Source organism: Drosophila simulans, chromosome 2L (assembly GCF_016746395.2).
Source record: "Drosophila simulans strain w501 chromosome 2L, Prin_Dsim_3.1, whole genome shotgun sequence".
Lineage (NCBI taxonomy): Eukaryota > Metazoa > Arthropoda > Insecta > Diptera > Drosophilidae > Drosophila > Drosophila simulans.
The window spans coordinates 4,865,573-4,882,506 of NC_052520.2; the positions used below are offsets into that span (position 1 = coordinate 4,865,573).

The 16,934-nt window shown below is 41.1% G+C and overlaps 2 protein-coding genes across 3 annotated transcripts; one reads left to right on the forward strand and one right to left on the reverse strand.

The window, feature by feature from the left end:
• The first annotated feature begins 629 nt into the window (after window positions 1-629).
• On the forward strand, window positions 630-12,423 carry LOC6731013 (sialin). Its single transcript, XM_016179565.3, has 7 exons — window positions 630-1,107; window positions 2,776-2,838; window positions 9,988-10,503; window positions 10,568-10,938; window positions 11,003-11,135; window positions 11,204-11,445; window positions 11,514-12,423. Exons 2-7 carry the CDS (start codon window positions 2,799-2,801, stop codon window positions 11,691-11,693), a joined length of 1,482 nt encoding a protein of 493 aa, XP_016023497.1. The 5' UTR covers window positions 630-1,107; window positions 2,776-2,798; the 3' UTR covers window positions 11,694-12,423.
• Window positions 12,369-15,497, reverse strand: LOC6731014. Of its 2 annotated transcripts, none has more exons than XM_016178992.3 (4): window positions 15,421-15,497; window positions 14,446-14,556; window positions 13,467-13,553; window positions 12,369-13,407 (listed from the first exon to the last, which is right to left on the reverse strand). In XM_016178992.3, exons 2-4 carry the CDS (start codon window positions 14,513-14,515, stop codon window positions 12,797-12,799), a joined length of 768 nt encoding a protein of 255 aa, XP_016023499.1. In that variant the 5' UTR covers window positions 14,516-14,556; window positions 15,421-15,497; the 3' UTR covers window positions 12,369-12,796. The 2 variants fall into 2 exon arrangements, with proteins under 2 accessions (XP_016023499.1, XP_016023498.1); XM_016178991.3 differs by having other exon boundaries at window positions 15,366-15,484.
• Between the last annotated feature and the right edge of the window lie 1,437 nt (window positions 15,498-16,934).

Sequence of the window (16,934 nt, forward strand, 5' to 3'; positions counted from 1 at the left end):
GCAAATTGAGCACTTCGTACCGTTTCGCTGCTTCGGCAGCAGTTTTTTTTTTTTGCCGAATCGTGTGCTGATAAGCACTTTTGGCTACGCATGGCAAATGGGTATCAACTATCCACTGCGAATTGACCCGATCCCAGCTGGAAATGGAAGCGTGCGAATCCACGGAATGATGATCTTTAGGACTCTTCAGAAGTCCTGTGTCTTTGGGTTGGGTTTCTCCAATCCGCTCTTCTTTCGATTCTTCATCACCGAAATAATATTGTTATTCGAATTAAACTCAATTTCGAACTAACTATTCTCATCAAAGATGGTAATGCTGCTGGGCAATACAGACGTCAGCAGAATCCGCTAAAGAAATAACAGCAGCAGCAGCGACAGCAACAACGAGCACAGCGGCAATAACAGGAGCAGCAGCAGCGACAACAACGCTAATAACAGCAACAACAGAAGTTGCAGCAACAACACTTATATCAGCATAACAGAAGCAGCAGCAGCAGCAGCAACGAGAACGACGGCAGCAGCAACAACATCACTAACAGCAGTCGCTGCGACAACAGCAACAGCAACATCGACGCCGACGGCGACTGCGGCGGGTAAAGAAAAAGCCGCGGACGAGCGGCCGCATTTTCAGTTCAGTTTCAACGCTCGTCCAATGAGCACGCAGCAACAGCAGAGCAACAACAGCAGCAACTGGCCACGGCAGCAACAGCGTTTTGAATTTCGATTTCGAAACAATTCTAGAATTGCCTGCGCTTGCGCTAGAAAACTCGTCGCTTGACGTTTTCAAAAATAATCAACAGCTGTCCTCCCATCCGGCACTGTAGAAACCGTTTGCTTGTTCGGAGTGCGAGTGTGATTCACAACCGATCTTTCAATATCTCAATACTTCAATATCTGAGATATTACACAAAACGAGAAGAACAGACAAAAATAAACACAAAACACGTGCGGTTTCTTGGCGGTTTTCGTTCGTTCGCTGTGTTTTGTTTTATGCTAATCGGCGTTAAAGTCAATCATACGAATACGGATTGCAAATCGGTTGGTGCCAAGCAAATTATATAATTTGCCATAAACAACTAACATTTGTTAGTTGTTGTCGAGTGCAAGGTGGGTTCCAGTTCGTAATGCAAATTAACAATCTGATTCTATTACAATTACTTAAAGTTTAGTTTTAAGATGCATACTTATTAAAGGTGTTATTTCCGTTTTTAGGTCAGTTAAGCAAACTATGAGTTAGTACGAATTAAAATTGATCGTTTACCTGCAAGTGGTGTCATAATTGCTTAGTTTTCTAGAGCTATTAATGTGATTAATTTGTTTTTCAAGGCGCAAAACATTTAAACTACCAATTAAACGAGGGCTAACTATAGCCATGTTGACATAAATTAAATAAGTGATTTAATGCTCGTTTTGATCGTGCTTTGTTAGTTAAGATAAACGTGATATAAAAATTAATGCTGCGGCTAAAATAGTAAACTAATAACTGACTAATTACTGTAATTAAAAGTTTCATTCATGAGCGGAGCATTTTGAGCATTTTGTGTGAAATCAATGCAAACTACTTGAGCATATGTAATTACTTTATGTATTTGGGCTTTTTGATGACTAATTTCCTAAACATAATAATAAAAATGACGAAGTGAGTTATTTTTCCCGCATATACGGACTTGTAGGAAGATGACGTATGACCACATGTGACCATATAGAAGTCGTATATAGTCAATGCCCACACGACTGGCTGGCAGATGCCGCTTTTTCATGGGGCCTAATAACAAGGCAACATGCCACACAGGCAAGGACAATCATTTCGGCTATATTTATATCCTTTTCTCGCACATGCGGGCATAGTTGTTGTTGTTGCCAGGACACGCCAGCAAATATTTGCAGCCCAAATTGACCAAACGCCAACTAAACTCGCAGTTAATTGATTGGGCCAAGTTACACATGTTGCCAGGGGCTGATATCAGTCTGTGCCGCACATGCACGTGTCTAGCGGTAATTAGCATGCAACATGTCGCATACAGACGACGAATTTCCACTTGCAGCAGTGTTTCAATAATTTATAGCGGCGCCAGCACCAACTGAACAAAAGAAAGATAATGACAGGCCAGTGCAAAAAGAACGTCTGAAAATGATATATGCATATCGGCTTAACTACATTTTCACTGGTAAAAAGATAAACATATATCATATCAGATCCATTCGTATCTATTTAGCTACTGAATCACTTGACTTGTGCAAATTTGATTAGCCTACGGTTTTTACCCAATTTCTTTGACGTGAAAGTAGCCAAGTTTGCGGCGCTTTTGGACGCCGCCACTCAAGTGTCTCCCTCCGTATCATTATATTTAGAATTTCTGATTTCTGGGCGGCGGCATTTGAAGACGCAGACGACGTTGGCGATAAGGAAACCGGGGGATCGCATTCCGGGGGCAGGGGGGCCACCATGCGGCGTAGTTATGAATGAGCCGCAAGCCGACGGCTGTGTGATATAATTGCCTTGAGTCATGGGACGCACATATGTATATATAGAATATTCCCGCCTCTGGTGAAAATACCTTTGGTGGGCACGTTCAGGTAGGAACACGAGACGCCAGCGATAAGATAAGATAGCCAAAAAAAAGGTAAAACCATGGTTTTGGTTACTTCGTAAAAAGTTTCATTAACTTTGCAGACTATTTATATCGCATTTTCTAGATGTTTATCATAACGAATGCCATATTTCGTTTTCAATTTATAAAATTCGACTAACCTTTGGTATATTTCCACTTGCAGAGCCGGCACATAGAGGAGGCGTCATGTCCAACACGGAGAAAGGAGGTCTGCACAGAGTGCGAAGTAAGTGCATAGATAAAGTGATATGATATCATAAGTGATAGTGATAAGTGCCCACCCAATATCCTGGTTATATCATCTAGTGGCAACCAGCACACTGATTAACTGCCTATTAGTAGTTAATACCTAGTGATTTGAGAACTTTCTGGTTGAAATTTAATATTTATACGCAATAGCTAGAGTTCATCTATGTTTACGGTATTGGGTTTCCAGTTTGCACCTGCTGCTTAGCCAGTCGAAAATGCCAGAACAAATGGCTTTTTTTTTAATAGCCGAGCCCCTTTTTTTCAGCGATAAGGCGGCCAGAAACCGCATGACGCCACTGGGAAATGGGGAGCGCCGCCAGGGTCAGTGGGCTCGAAAGTCGAGCAGAATGCCCACTTTTGATGGCCAATTGAATTGCGACTCGGTTAACGTAAACAAATCGATTTGACTCCTCCTGCCTCCAATTTGATTGGTGTCAACGAGACAACTTGTATTGAGGTTACAAATCAATTGGGCACTGTGATTCAATTGAAAGCTGATTGACTTTCCGGTTCCTACATCATTCGATTGCAAATGCTCAACGATTGAATGTCAATTTTCTATAGGATTTTCCGAGATTTTTGTGTGCTGATATATGAAAGATGCTAAAAAACACTTAAAGTAGGAAAAATAGATCAAATATGGTTCTAGACATGTTTGAATACTATTACATTCATTTGGTTCGATTTACAGATTATTCTCTATGGCTATATACCATTTTAGTTAGATAAATCCTAATATGTAGATATTGATAACAGATAACATAATCGAACGTATCTAATGGGCTTAATTTTTTGCCATGACAACCTGACCCAGTTGTGTCAATGGAAATGTGATAAATATTTAATTGTATCAAGCTCGACACCTTGACAACTTCTCGATCATTGACACCTGGTGGAACTCATGCTCATACCCGTAAGCCTAGGACAGACAGGCACTCCTCGAATCCTCAGGATGTCATCGATACGGACAAGGACACGCCCACGCCTTGGGACAGCTGGAGTGCGCAGTTGGGCGACCTCATGACGCCATGGTTATGACATTTCCACGGAGTACCACGCATTAGACTATGCAAACAAATTAGCACAGTCACGCTAACTAAGCACGCTAGTTGGTCTAGTCTACCCCCCACCTCCCCCTGAAGTCGCTTTTGCGTATGGAAAGCTTAGTTCATGGACTAAATTTCGAGTAAATTTCGCAATTAATTGAACCACTTTTTGTGTCGAATTTTTAATAGCCCACCAACGATGGTCACTCGACTGTTTACTATTTAATTCGTACTTTTGAAGCTGTTTAGCACTTTAGAGCCAGACAATCGGGGAATCAGACAGGTGAGGTGGATGAAGTGGCGGCGGATGGACGATCGCATGTTTGAGTGCACATTTCGTCGATCCCGTGAGCAATCATGAATGATAGTGAAGCTCCGAGCTCTAATCACAGAGCAAATTGTTCAATTAGCAGGAAAATATTAAAAATTGCTAAGAAATACGTCTCGAGATTCCGCGATGCACTCGTTTATAGCCTCTAATTAGGGGGAGTTGGTATTAAAACTGAATTTTTAGTGTGCTAATTAGATTACAAATTCAATTAACACTAAAACAAACTGGAATTCATATCGATTAGACAGCTAATAGTATGGTTATTCATTACAAGCTCGTGTAATTCACACCCACTCACTCGCTCGCGCATTCGCAAATAAAACAGGAAGGTGTGATTCATGTCTGGTTTTTAAAGGTTTTTATTGTTTTTTGACATTGTGCTTTGTATAAACAAAATTCAAGGTGCTTAAGCTATTTAAAGGTTTAACAAAAAGTGGGAATTTGCAAATTGATGAACATGTGTAGTTAAATATTATGGGAGCAATTTAAATTGGCTACTAAATGAGTGTTACTTTCAGAGAGAAATTACACTTCAATTGCAATTTGACATAAAACCCATAATTTATTATAAACTAGCAACTAAAAAAGCTTTCAATTTAAGTGGTATTTATCACATTTATTTGCGTTTGTGTAAATTTCCCAGAGCCACCGCTTTCGATTCTCATTTGAATCCACATTTGAATCCGGCGGGTATTCACCCTTGGCAACAGACTGTGGGTCGTCGTCGTCTGGAATTAATCAAACGGCCAAGTAATGAATAATGAGCATGTGCTCCGCCCGTTTCGCTTACGATAAGTTGTTAATAAACTTTTGTCACTTAATGTCGATTTGTTTCCTTTAGTTTTATTAATGACTCTCATAATTGGCACTCCATTGTTGGAGCTCCGCAACAGGTTCAATTGTTCTAGCCGTCTGCTTAAAGTGCATTAATTAAGTCAAGTCTAGTTTTTATGTGTAATAACGAGATTGCTTTCAATTGAGCTGCAACCATTACTTGGAATTTTTAAAGTTGTTTACGCTAGCGAATCGAATTTGATTATAATCTCATGTCTTGCGCTGTACTTCCGTTGCACATGGCACACTTTATTATTATGGAATTTAGAACCAGTAATTTCAAGTATTTCGACAATTAAAAGTTCCAACGCTAATCAAATCAACAAGTTGTCCAGACAGTACAAAAAAAATGCTGGCTTTGACCCGCAAGACCCTTTAATCATTCAAATGGGCTGAGGCAAGCCTCCACTTTTGGTTCTGAAATCATATTTATAAAACAGCATGTATTTCCATTCCAATCTATATATAAGATTGTTCTAAGCCAAGGCAACGCGTGTGTCTCGCTTTCGAGTGCCAAAGTTCATCCGTAGCTTTCGACTATTTGCAAAATAGTTGCTGATAATTTTGATGGGTTCACAAAATAATGGACACTTGGCGACGAGCCCCCTTTTATACATATACATATTTATAATTTTTAGTGCCAGCTATAAATGTATACATAGCACGGGATCTGAGACCCCTGACAAGTTGTTTACAACCTGTAGCTCTTCATTAGCCGGCACGTGCATCTGTGAGATACGGCCGTAGGAAATGACAACTTGAAGATACATTCATGGGTAGAACAGCTCATACAAGTCATATCTTATGCTGGATTAAAGTGAACTGGTAATCATGGGCCACTTTATGGCCAAATGCTGACAAGTCAATAAAAGTTTTGAGTTTCCTGAGCTTCAGACATCTGACATTCCGTTCCATGAACTTATCAGTCTGTGGCGCTGGTGCTGTAAATCTATACAAGTTGCTGCTCCTTCTTCAAACCGATTGCACTTTGAACGGCAAGCGCCACAAGTGCAGGGCCCCAATTGTAAATTTCCATGGAAGATTTCCCAGCGAATCTAGGACAATGGCGATGGTGGCGATGGGAAAGTCCCTCGAGGGATGGCCAGTTAATCACAATGCTCGGATTGACCAACAAAAGTGATAAGTGAGGCGGCTGTGTGTGCGCTCAACAAACAGCAAATTGGCACAATAATTCAGCAATTAATTAGCTTATTGCTTATTGTGTTGAAGTAGAACCAGTTCCACAGAAACAGAAACAGCAACTCGAAAGCAAACAATGTCGTCGTCGTCGTGGTCGTGGCATTACAATTCACTCGCATTCAGCGAGGCCAGTTCCGTAAATCAGTTACAAACGGAAATGCAGTTGGCCAGCACAACAAAGCCAATAATTGCCGCTAGAAGGCGACGCGGCAATGTCATCCATCCGACAGATACAGATACGATATTCGATGTTTTCTGAGCAGATACATTGCGTTTTTGGCGTTTGAAAGCAATGAAACATTATAACATACAGTTATGCAAATGATTTATGAAGTTATGAAGTTCTGATTGATTAATAATATCGAGGACATTAGCTCCACTGTACCAATGATCACATGGAAAAGCCCGGACGCAATCGTTTGATCTCGAAAGCAAAACAGTGTTTTGCATGGGTAATACCTGTGCACAAATCGATGGGAAATCTAGGTGTGTGTGGGAGTTGTTGTAATCGCTGCAAATCGAATCTGAAAAGTGGGCTCGTGGCTGGCGCGCCTTCGCCATAACTCATACGCCACGTTGCGCCCGCCGCATCGAACCCGTGACAGGAAAATGACTTGGCACCTTGACGGAAAAGTGCGCATTTGTGTGACGTCGATACGGGCCTTTCTTTTGCACAACGAATGAATGGAAAATTTTCGGACCGACCAGAAGTGCCCACGCAAATGCTGAGGACATTCCACCAGAAAATCCGAAAGCCGATCACATGCGTTCCAACCATTCGAGGAGAAAATATACGCCAGTCGATCGAAGCTGATGACGATATCGGTGGCTAACTTTCACCAACACAATGTATATAGACTATAGACTATAGCCCATCCGATTTTGAAGGTCAGGAATGGCCAGAGAGAATCGAGAGAAGATAATCATCGGTGGGTGTGTACCCAGTGCCCGCATTCGAACGATAGAGATTCATTATAAATAGAACCGAAAGTGTAAGGGAAAACAGAATCTATACCAGTGAAATAGATTAAACGGAATAACAGACGGAATGTACTTAGAAACGTAGAAAGACATTTTCGAAAATGCTTTTGCGTCAACCCCAAAAAGTGCCGGATATGCGTCTTTTCGAAAATATTGAAAATGATTATTTGAAGGCAAAGCAAATATTCAATTTTAGACTCATCTGAACTTCAAGTGCCACTTAATTGGCTCGCAGTTTTTGGCGAATATATTTCAGAATTTCCCGAGAAATCAATGAACCCCGTAACCGAACTCAGATTCACTTGTTGCTCGATCGTAAAAAGCAGTAATTTAAGTATCACGTTTTGCCCGTATTCATTTCGTTTTATTTACTTGCCGGCTATTTTTAAGTTTCAGCCTTTCTTTGATGGGATTTTTATGTTGGCGCAGACTGGCGAACTTGTTTAAACTCAAGTAGAGCATCAACGAAAGCCAATAAAGGCAAGAGATCGCTGCGAAAATTAAATAAAATTAAATAAAATGAGGAAACGCGATGAAACGGAGCCAAATCAAATAAGTTTATGCACGAGACAGGGCGAAATTCTGAGAATTCTGAGAAAAGTTTGTCCAAATCCAGTTAATACAAATAATTTCGAGCGTTTTTAGCCGGTTTTTTCTGCCTCTCGGGGTTGTAAACATAAAGTCTGGCCTTCACTTAATTTATTGGCAAAAAGATAACAACAAAAGCAGCGCGAAGCAATAGTTTGTCCGTAAACAAAGCTTTAAACAAATGACAATTAATCAAGAAGTCTTCTGCTCGCAGGCAAACGAGTTTCAATCTTTAAGATTCTCGGAAGGAGTCACAGACTTCAGAATTCGGATGATGAGTAAGTTCGCTTGGAGAACCCTTGATGAGTTCATTCCGACAAATTAGAGCTCTGTCTCAAATTCTATTCAATTTAATTATCATCCGAAATATGTGCTTAATGGAAATAGAATTTTACAAGTTGAAGAACTGGATTGATTCATTAGTTATAATACAAATAATAGAGGCCCTTAAAACTTGTTTGCCCATCTAAGTGCAAGTTTTCGAACCTAATTTATAGTTAGGAATTCCCACACACATTGCTAATTATTTTTAGCTACTATTTGAGATAAGAAAATTTACCACTTTAAGTTCATAGTCCTTGCCGGTTTATGACATTAGTTTATTATTATAATTTATTTGCCCCGTGGAAGTGGAAGTCGCATAAATCAATCCTTATCGATATAAAAGTGGCGGTAATTTGCGGCACACGCGTATTTAGCATTGATTTGAGCTAATGATGAGGTGTCAGGTGTCCGGACATGGCCCACAAATTAACAGAGCGCTACCTGATCCAAAACTTTCCCATTGACGTAACCCACACATCTCCTAAATTCAGAATATATCCCAAAACTTTGGCTATAGTTCTGCTTCGATACGATCCTATGCGATTTGAGAGGAGAAACTGGTCTAAGTCTAAACCTTGCCGATATTTTGTGGAATTACTTATTATCTGCTGTGTATTTTGGGCACGTTTTTCTGGTTATCTGGTTTTATATGGAATCGAGAATTTATAGCAAACATGACTAGAGATTTTGTATTTTTTTTTTAAACGCTCTTTTGATGGTTCGAATTTCGGTTATTTTCGAGTGCTAATTTGAATACAAGTTGAGTGTCTCGCTTTATTGTTGCCCCGCTCGCTTGATGATGCTCACCGATGTCTAGACAAGCCGCCGAGTGGCGTTATTTTCGTATTTTTTTGCATGACATTAACATGATATTGGGGCAATAATCAGCGGAGTGGGCGTGTCCCGGCCAGACAGGCGATAGACTGGCCGCGATAGTCGCTTCGCCCAGCTGATAGTGATTTTTTCGCCATATTTTTGCATAGGAGGAAAGTCGTTTGTAGCCAGTTTGTTATTTATTATAAGCGGGTTGGTGGCTTATAAATTTACACCGACACTTGCGAGCATTTCCCTGAAATTGAAGAGCGGGTTATGACCGCGGTTCAATGCCACCTGAAATTTATGAATGTGATTTGCGAGAAATGCAACCCGGCCCGAACAATGCACTTTGCCACTTAATAAGCGACCAAAAAACATGACACTCTGAGTTGGAGTTGATTGTGGACACCACTTAATGATCTTCGCAAGAAGCTGATTCAGTTTCATTCGGGTCTCTGCTCCTCGAAATCCAGCTGCACCCACAAGCCGGCGATCCTCAAATCAAATTCATGGCCCATTCGATATGCTATTGAGGTCAACTGACAACGACTGTTAAGTTTTTATTGGCTCATTAATATGGGTAATTAATGCTTTATCTGGGCTGCATCGTGTAATGAAAACAACAGATTACATCAGATAATAAATGTAGTGGGCGGGCTGTAGTGAGTTGATAACAAATCAGTTAAAATGGGTGTAAACAATGTAGCTTTGAATGCAATTACCAGACGCTCATAGTCCAGGTAGATCTTTTTAATTTCGATTAATAGGTTATTCCGTTCAATTTAAATGTAGTAAAGTTTTGTTATCACAAATTGGGGCGCTTCTTGGGTGGGTTTTTGCTTGGCCGCCGGTCGCCTGATTTTCGGCAGCTTGGGAATATTCCAGAGCTGAATTTTAAGTGCCTAACCTTTCGACGACCCAGACGGCGAAGCACCGACTTATTCGTATCAATGATCGGCCTTGCTTTGGATTCTATTATTAATTGGACAACGCTCTTCCCTTCCAGACTTCCTGTCATGCCGCCAAGTTCTGAACCTGCTGACCATGCTCGGCTTCATGCTGAACTACGCCCTGCGAGTGAACCTCACCATTGCCATCGTGGACATGGTCCGACCCAATGTCACATCACCGGAGAATGCCACTCTGACGGGGAACAGCACGGCGGCCAATAGCACCGCATCGCCGGACGGAGTGGATGTGTACGAGGAGCGCTTCCCCTGGGACAGCTACCAGACCAACTTCGTGCTGGGCTGCTTCTTCTGGGGCTACATCCTCACCGAACTGCCGGGCGGTCGTCTTGCCGAGCTGATCGGTGGACGCCGCGTCTTCGGACATTCCATGCTGTGGGCCAGTCTGCTCACCCTGATCACGCCGCTGGCGGCGCACATCAACTACGTGGTGCTCATCGTGGTGCGAGTGGTTCTGGGCTTCATGCTGGGCGCATCCTGGCCAGCCATTCACCCGGTGGCCGCTGTCTGGATTCCGCCAATGGAGCGTTCCAAGTTTATGTCCAACATGATGGGTAAGTCAAGGAGTTCTTTGTCCATGGAAACTCTGTTATTATATATTTTTTCTTAATCCGATAGCTTCTTCGCTTGGTGCTGCAATCACCATGCCCATCTGCGGCTACCTGATCTCCGTCGCTGGCTGGGCCAGTGTTTTCTATCTGACGGGAGCCGTGGGTCTGCTGTGGTCCTTGGCCTGGTTCACCTTTGTCTATGAGACACCCGCCACTCATCCCAGGATTTCTGCCGAGGAGCGACGGGAGATTGAGGAGGCCATTGGCACCACTACCTCCAAGAAGCGTCCGAGCCATGTGCCCTGGGGTCAGCTGCTCTGCTCTCCAGCTGTGTGGGCAATCATCATCTGTCACGGACTGGCCGTCTTTGGATTCTTCACCGTGGTCAATCAGTTGCCCACTTTCATGTCCAAGATTCTGCACTTCGATATCAAAAAGGTGGGTTTGTTGGACACGGCTTATCTGGGATCTTATCTTTACTAATAGATTTGTTCTCTTGCAGAATGGTTTGTTCTCGTCGCTGCCTTATCTGGGTAAATACGTTATGGCTGTGGCTTCATCCTACCTGGCTGATTACCTGCGCAAGAAGGGTACTTTGAGCACGACGGCCACCAGGAAACTATTCACTACTTTCGGTAAGTGAATTCAAAAATATTATTTACACTTAACATGTAACTTATAAACAATCTGTTCTTATTTATAGCTCTTGTGATTCCGGGTCTTTTGATGATTGTGCAAGTGTTCCTGGGCTACGATGCCACCTGGTCTGTCACGATCTTCTCGCTGGCGCTGTTTGCCCATGGTGCAGTCACCGCTGGTTATCTGGGCAATGGTTTGGATATTGCACCGAACTTTGGAGGAACCATTTTCGGATTGGCCAACACGCTGTCTTCCTTCGGTGGCTTCCTTTCCACGTGGATGGTGGGAGCCCTCACCTACAAGGATGTGAGTATAACTAGCAAATAATACTATATCAGAGAGACTATATTATTTATATTTTATTAAACCAACAGGAATCCTTCCATTCGTGGCAAATTGTGTTCTGGATCCTGGCCGCCACCTATATCTCGGGAGCTGTGGTGTTCGCCATTCTTGGCAGCGGTGAACTGCAGCCGTGGAACAACCCTCCGGAGCGTGTTAGGATCAGCGACGTCACCCAGGAGGAGGGTGTGCCCCTAAAGAACGAGAAGTGATTTCCCATCGCCAGTGAGACTCATTCGGTGCCACTGCTGTTCGGGATGAGCGGAGGGGAATGAGAGCCAAGAGGAAGATATCAACCCACCGGGAATCATCATCCGCACAAGTTAAAGTAGTTGTTACTTCACCATTGAGATTACGGGGCTTTCATTGGGCAATCCCTTAATCAGAGAACTGCAGACCGAAAGGCACCGGACACTCAGTACACAGAGAAAAACATGATATGAAAGACATTATTTTTATAGACACTGCATGGTTTTTTCGCACAAACACAACACACACAAACATCTCATACCCATACACAACCCCAAAAACCACTGTACACCGATGCACTCGTCTGCTAAATGGAAATTGACTATATTTATAAGTAATATTTACTTTAGTACGCCTACACATGTAACTGTAGGCGATATGTATGTAGCCTAAATGATTTATAGTATTCTGTATGTCCACAGAGCGCACAGTTGGCTGGTGGAAGGACCTCATCCTATTTTCGATCCACGATCAGCTGCTGTGCACCATATGTTTCGTTTAATTTATAATGTAGCCCATAACTACTGTCTAGCTTAGATGAACAAAATACTTATGCAAGTAGGGAAATACATAAAGATATGCCGATAGTGTAGCTAAGTTGATACAGCATGTAACTTTGTACTATACTTGACTATTTATGTAATTAATTTAAACATTTCTAAGTTCATAATAAAGCGTAACTCAGAAAGAAAGGAAAGTTGGTGTTTTAATCGATTATATGATAGTTCACTACCCACACAAAACCTTTACATTTGTTAAAGAAAAATACAAATGACGGCAGAAACTTGTAATGTTTAATTTATAACCAGTTTTTAATATATTTAACCAATGTAAATTGTAGCTTACATTTATAAAATTCTACATGGTTTTTACATGACCTCGATTTGACATAAAATTTGTATTGCCTACATTTAGGCTGGCCAATAATGCGATTTACTAACTTAAGTTTAGTTTTAATTTTATTTACAAAAGATAGCTAAGCCATACTACACACAGATTTGCTAAGCACCCAAATACGCGAGCATTTGTATACAGAGGTTAATTAGTAACTAGATAAGCGCACAACCTAAGTGTCCGTCTCCAGACTGACATCCATTAGCTCCTTGGTGATCTCACTTTTGCTCTTGAGAGGATCAGGATTGCTCAGCGTGTTCGTATCCTGGCTGAGAGCAGGTGGTGGCAGTTTGAAGCCACTTGGTCCACCCAAATTAAGGGATCCTCCTGTGAAGATAGGAGGCACTGTTGTGGTGGTTGTGGTGCTGGAACTGGTGGCCATTTTGTAGAGCAACTGCAGCTGCTTCATGGCACTGGTGGGATCTGTTGCCTGTGCATTCTGATAATTGCCCGTCGAACTTTCTTTCACCACTTTCTTGGGCTGATCCTTCGATTTGGGCTTCTGCGGTTTCATGCCATTCGACCAGGCCTGCAGCCAGCTGGCCCCATTCCTCTCCGTGGAGGTCATCAATCTCTCCGCCTCCTCCATCACCTGCTGGCGGTAAAGTTGCCGGGCCAGAGCCTTCTGATCGCTCTGGCTCACCTGGCGCTTGTTGAACGATTGATCATCCTGGCTGGGCTCGCCGATGGGACGCGTCTCCTTCTGGGGACCCAGTTCCACCATCACCTGAAAGTCCGCATGCTCGCCCAGGCGAAAGCCAAAGCCCAGACGGGAATCAGTTCCTGTTTCCATAAGAAATCGCATTAAATTAATGGTTACATTTGTATATACATCATCTTACCCTTTTTAATCGGTGGTATATTGGAGTAAACTATGGATAAGATGGAGGGCAGCTCCCGGGGCACAATGAAAGCTGATGCATTTTGAGCTGTAAAGGTATACAATATTTAATTGACACGACCAGTCCAAAGATTTTATCTCTCTTCTGCCGGCCAAGCCCCAGCACTTATGTAAATTTTTGGGCCAGTTAATTTCAGGGCGGATTATGTAAGCGTTTTATGGTCTTGGCTTTTCGGATTCACGGATGACTAACAGTGCGTATGCCTAATATCTTGCGGCTCTAAGGTCCGTTTCACTTTGAAGGTCGCTAACAAATTCAGAGTAATACTACATTATCTAGATAATATTATAATGTGTATTAACTTTTTTAGTCTGATCATATTAATTATCCAGAAATTACAAGTTGATTACAACAATTCTCTTGTACAAACTGATGCGTTTTAATTCCAAGGGAATTAATCTGCTAATAAAATAATTAAGAGTAATCTAAGTGTGACTAAGAAATCTCATTAAACCAAAGCTGTATCTTTGAGTATTAATGTACTTCATTCACTTTAAATGCTTGATCTTATTATGTTATTATGATTTTTTCTCGCACCTAACTAGTTTTGCATTTCAATGGAAAAAAACTTAATGATTTTACTCCTTGTACTTTGATCGCAAAGAACCATTAGGTAACTCTAATACGAACAGAAATAAAAACCAAAAAAAAAATAAAAATAAAAAATCACATTGCGAGACAGACAATGAGACCCATAGACGATCCACAGGTTAAACAACATCTGCGGCTATCCGACGACCTTGACACAAAGACCGGCAACAAGTTGGAGCTCATGTGAGAGAGCTCAGGGTGCCAAAGTCTGCCGTGGAACTGAGCTGAAGATCTCGATAGACTGTCGCCGGATCGGTGGAAGTAGTTGGACCGGTTACAAATGCTCCAATCTGGGCGATTCGAAAGATTTTGAACGCAATTTACTTACTGTGGAGCAGGCCGATCAGCACGGGCAGCCAGAGGCTAGCGAAGCCCCATTGTTTTGGCCAAGACATCATGGCCAGCAGCAGCAGTCAGCATTTATGTGGAGCCGCAGAAACTGCAATTACACACAGGCGATTACTTCATGCCACCAGCGATATGATATGATTACTACAATATTTGTTGCAGAATTTTGCTTTTGCTGCAAACTGACTCGATTTTGGCGCGTTTGCGCAACACTCAGAAAACCCGATTTCTGACTTGAGGTTGGTCAGGTTGTCCGCTTGAAAACGGAATAAAAAAAGCAGGTGCGTCATTTGGATAAATATTTGAAATATTTGAGTTGCCAGGTTTTCGTTGGCCGCATTTGTTTACGCGATTTCGATTCAAATGCGATATGCAAACACACACACATACCATTTCATACCATACTATACTATACTATGTTTTTTTTTTGGGTCTGGCTCGAAATAAAAGCGTAAATACAAAAATCCACAACGGCAACAACACAGCAACGCGGTTTGGAAATCACTCTCACTTTTGTTCAATGAGCTTCGCATTGTTGCTGGGTTTTTTATGTTTTTATTTTTAAGGCTGTCTTGTATTCGTTTGGTTGTGTTTTTTTATTTATTTATATTTGTTTTTCCTTTACAGTTTGGCCTTGTCTCATTTTGGCCCTGATTGATTTCTGACTTCTTTCGGCATTTTTTACTGCTGTAAATTCATTTACACGCTAACTTCCCAAATTGCTGCTAATAAACTGGGCAAACATCGCGCAGAAATTTCGGATCGCATAAAAATGAAAGTTAGTGGTCTCGAAAATATGTGTTGCTTGCTATTTTCGGCAGTACTGCAATTTTTCTTTTTTGCTCTTTGAGCAACAACAAAACGTAACGCACATACGAATGGCATAATTATCAAACTAACGTATTTTCGGTTCAATTCAATTCGATTCGATTTGAATTCCTTAGCGAGTGCCCACCGTATTTCCAGTGACAACTTGTCCGCTGCGCGTCTGCAAGGCAACTGAGCCGAAAATCGAGAGTGTCTGCGGTCGTGCAACACGCGCTAAAATTCCAACACACTCTCGCTCTCTGCGGTAAGCTGGGCTCTGCACTGGAAGAAAATCAGTGTATATGTAATAATTTGAATCTGCTTTAAAGCTTTTTACGTTGTATTAAAAACAGTACCATAAAATTTAAACTTACTTCAACTACTACTTTGTATACTTTTTAATATCAAAAATTTCTGCAAAATTTCAAAAATATATTCTATGTATATTCTATTTTAAAATCATGATCATAATATTTCCCATATAAATATTATAAATAATTTGAAGTGCAAAAAATGTGTATTGGTTACTATAATTGATTTAATCTTAAAAAACATTTTTTGTATTTAAATGTTTGAATATTTAAAGTGATATAATTCTTTATAACTAGACCATTTTTTTCACTGTACAGTAAATCACGTAACTGTGCGCGGTAGCTGCGTACTCTCTTTCCATTTCCATTGAGCCGCGCTTCAAACTGAAACTGAAACTTCGAAACTGAAACTGAATCTGAATCTGAAACTGAGACCGGCTGTTGGCATCTGCTCCATTAACGTCATCATCCGACTGAAATTGGCGCACTTTGCTTGGACCTGGGTTATTATGCCTTCTGAGGTTTTGGGTTCACTTTTTGTAATTTCTGTACCCCTTTTTTTTGGCACATTTTTGCGGCATTGTGAAAGGTTGCTTCGGGGTTTTTCATAAAACAAAATATGAAAAGGATGGGCTTTTATTAAGTCTTATTTTTGTGGAGCCTATAGCGGTGATTATGATCAAGCTGTGAAAAGAAAGTACGCAAATTAATATATTGCATTTTTAAAATATGTTATGCAGAACCATTAATTAACACTTGTAGGCAAAAATATAAAAATACCTCTTAACCGTTTACCTTTTGACTCTTTGCAAATGTTTTTAACAACTTTGTAGGTTCATTGCGCCGCGTAATTACCATAAATGCCAATGCCTCTTTGACAAATGAAAGGGTCTAATATGCATATAGTAACCAGTGAACCCCGACGATCGTTTCGCCTAGTAACAATATGGATTATATCGCATTGTATGCATACTTTGCATAACTCAGGTCCAATTGACATATAGACTAAGTCCACATGCCCCCTTTAACGACCCTTCGTCTAATTAACGAAGACGCACGTTGTAACTTTATGACGTACATTTTGTTTAATTACCCTACGCACATGCAGATGTGCCAAAAAAAACCAGTCAAAATATTTATGTAATAGGCGTTGGCAGACTCACATACACAAATGCACAGAAAGAAACTTAGATGTGTTAAATAATGTCATAAAAATATCTAATATAAGCTTTATTATTATTATTATTTGACCTATGAGAATTATTTTATTAAAATAAAATTATATTTATTTTTTTTTTAAATGCACCTTTTCTTGCAGTGTATTTGCCAGTCAAAAACAAACAAGCTGAGC

Coding starts and splice junctions, on each gene's coding strand:
- LOC6731013 (XM_016179565.3), top strand. CDS start 2,799: ATGTCCAACACGGAGAAAGGAGGTCTGCACAGAGTGCGAA. Junction 10,939..11,002: donor TGCACTTCGATATCAAAAAG/GTGGGTTTGTTG, acceptor GTTCTCTTGCAG/AATGGTTTGTTCTCGTCGCT. Junction 11,446..11,513: donor GAGCCCTCACCTACAAGGAT/GTGAGTATAACT, acceptor TTAAACCAACAG/GAATCCTTCCATTCGTGGCA.
- LOC6731014 (XM_016178992.3), bottom strand. CDS start 14,515: ATGATGTCTTGGCCAAAACAATGGGGCTTCGCTAGCCTCTGGCTGCCC. Junction 13,554..14,445: donor GCTGATCGGCCTGCTCCACA/GTAAGTAAATTG, acceptor ATACCTTTACAG/CTCAAAATGCATCAGCTTTC. Junction 13,408..13,466: donor TATACCACCGATTAAAAAGG/GTAAGATGATGT, acceptor TTATGGAAACAG/GAACTGATTCCCGTCTGGGC.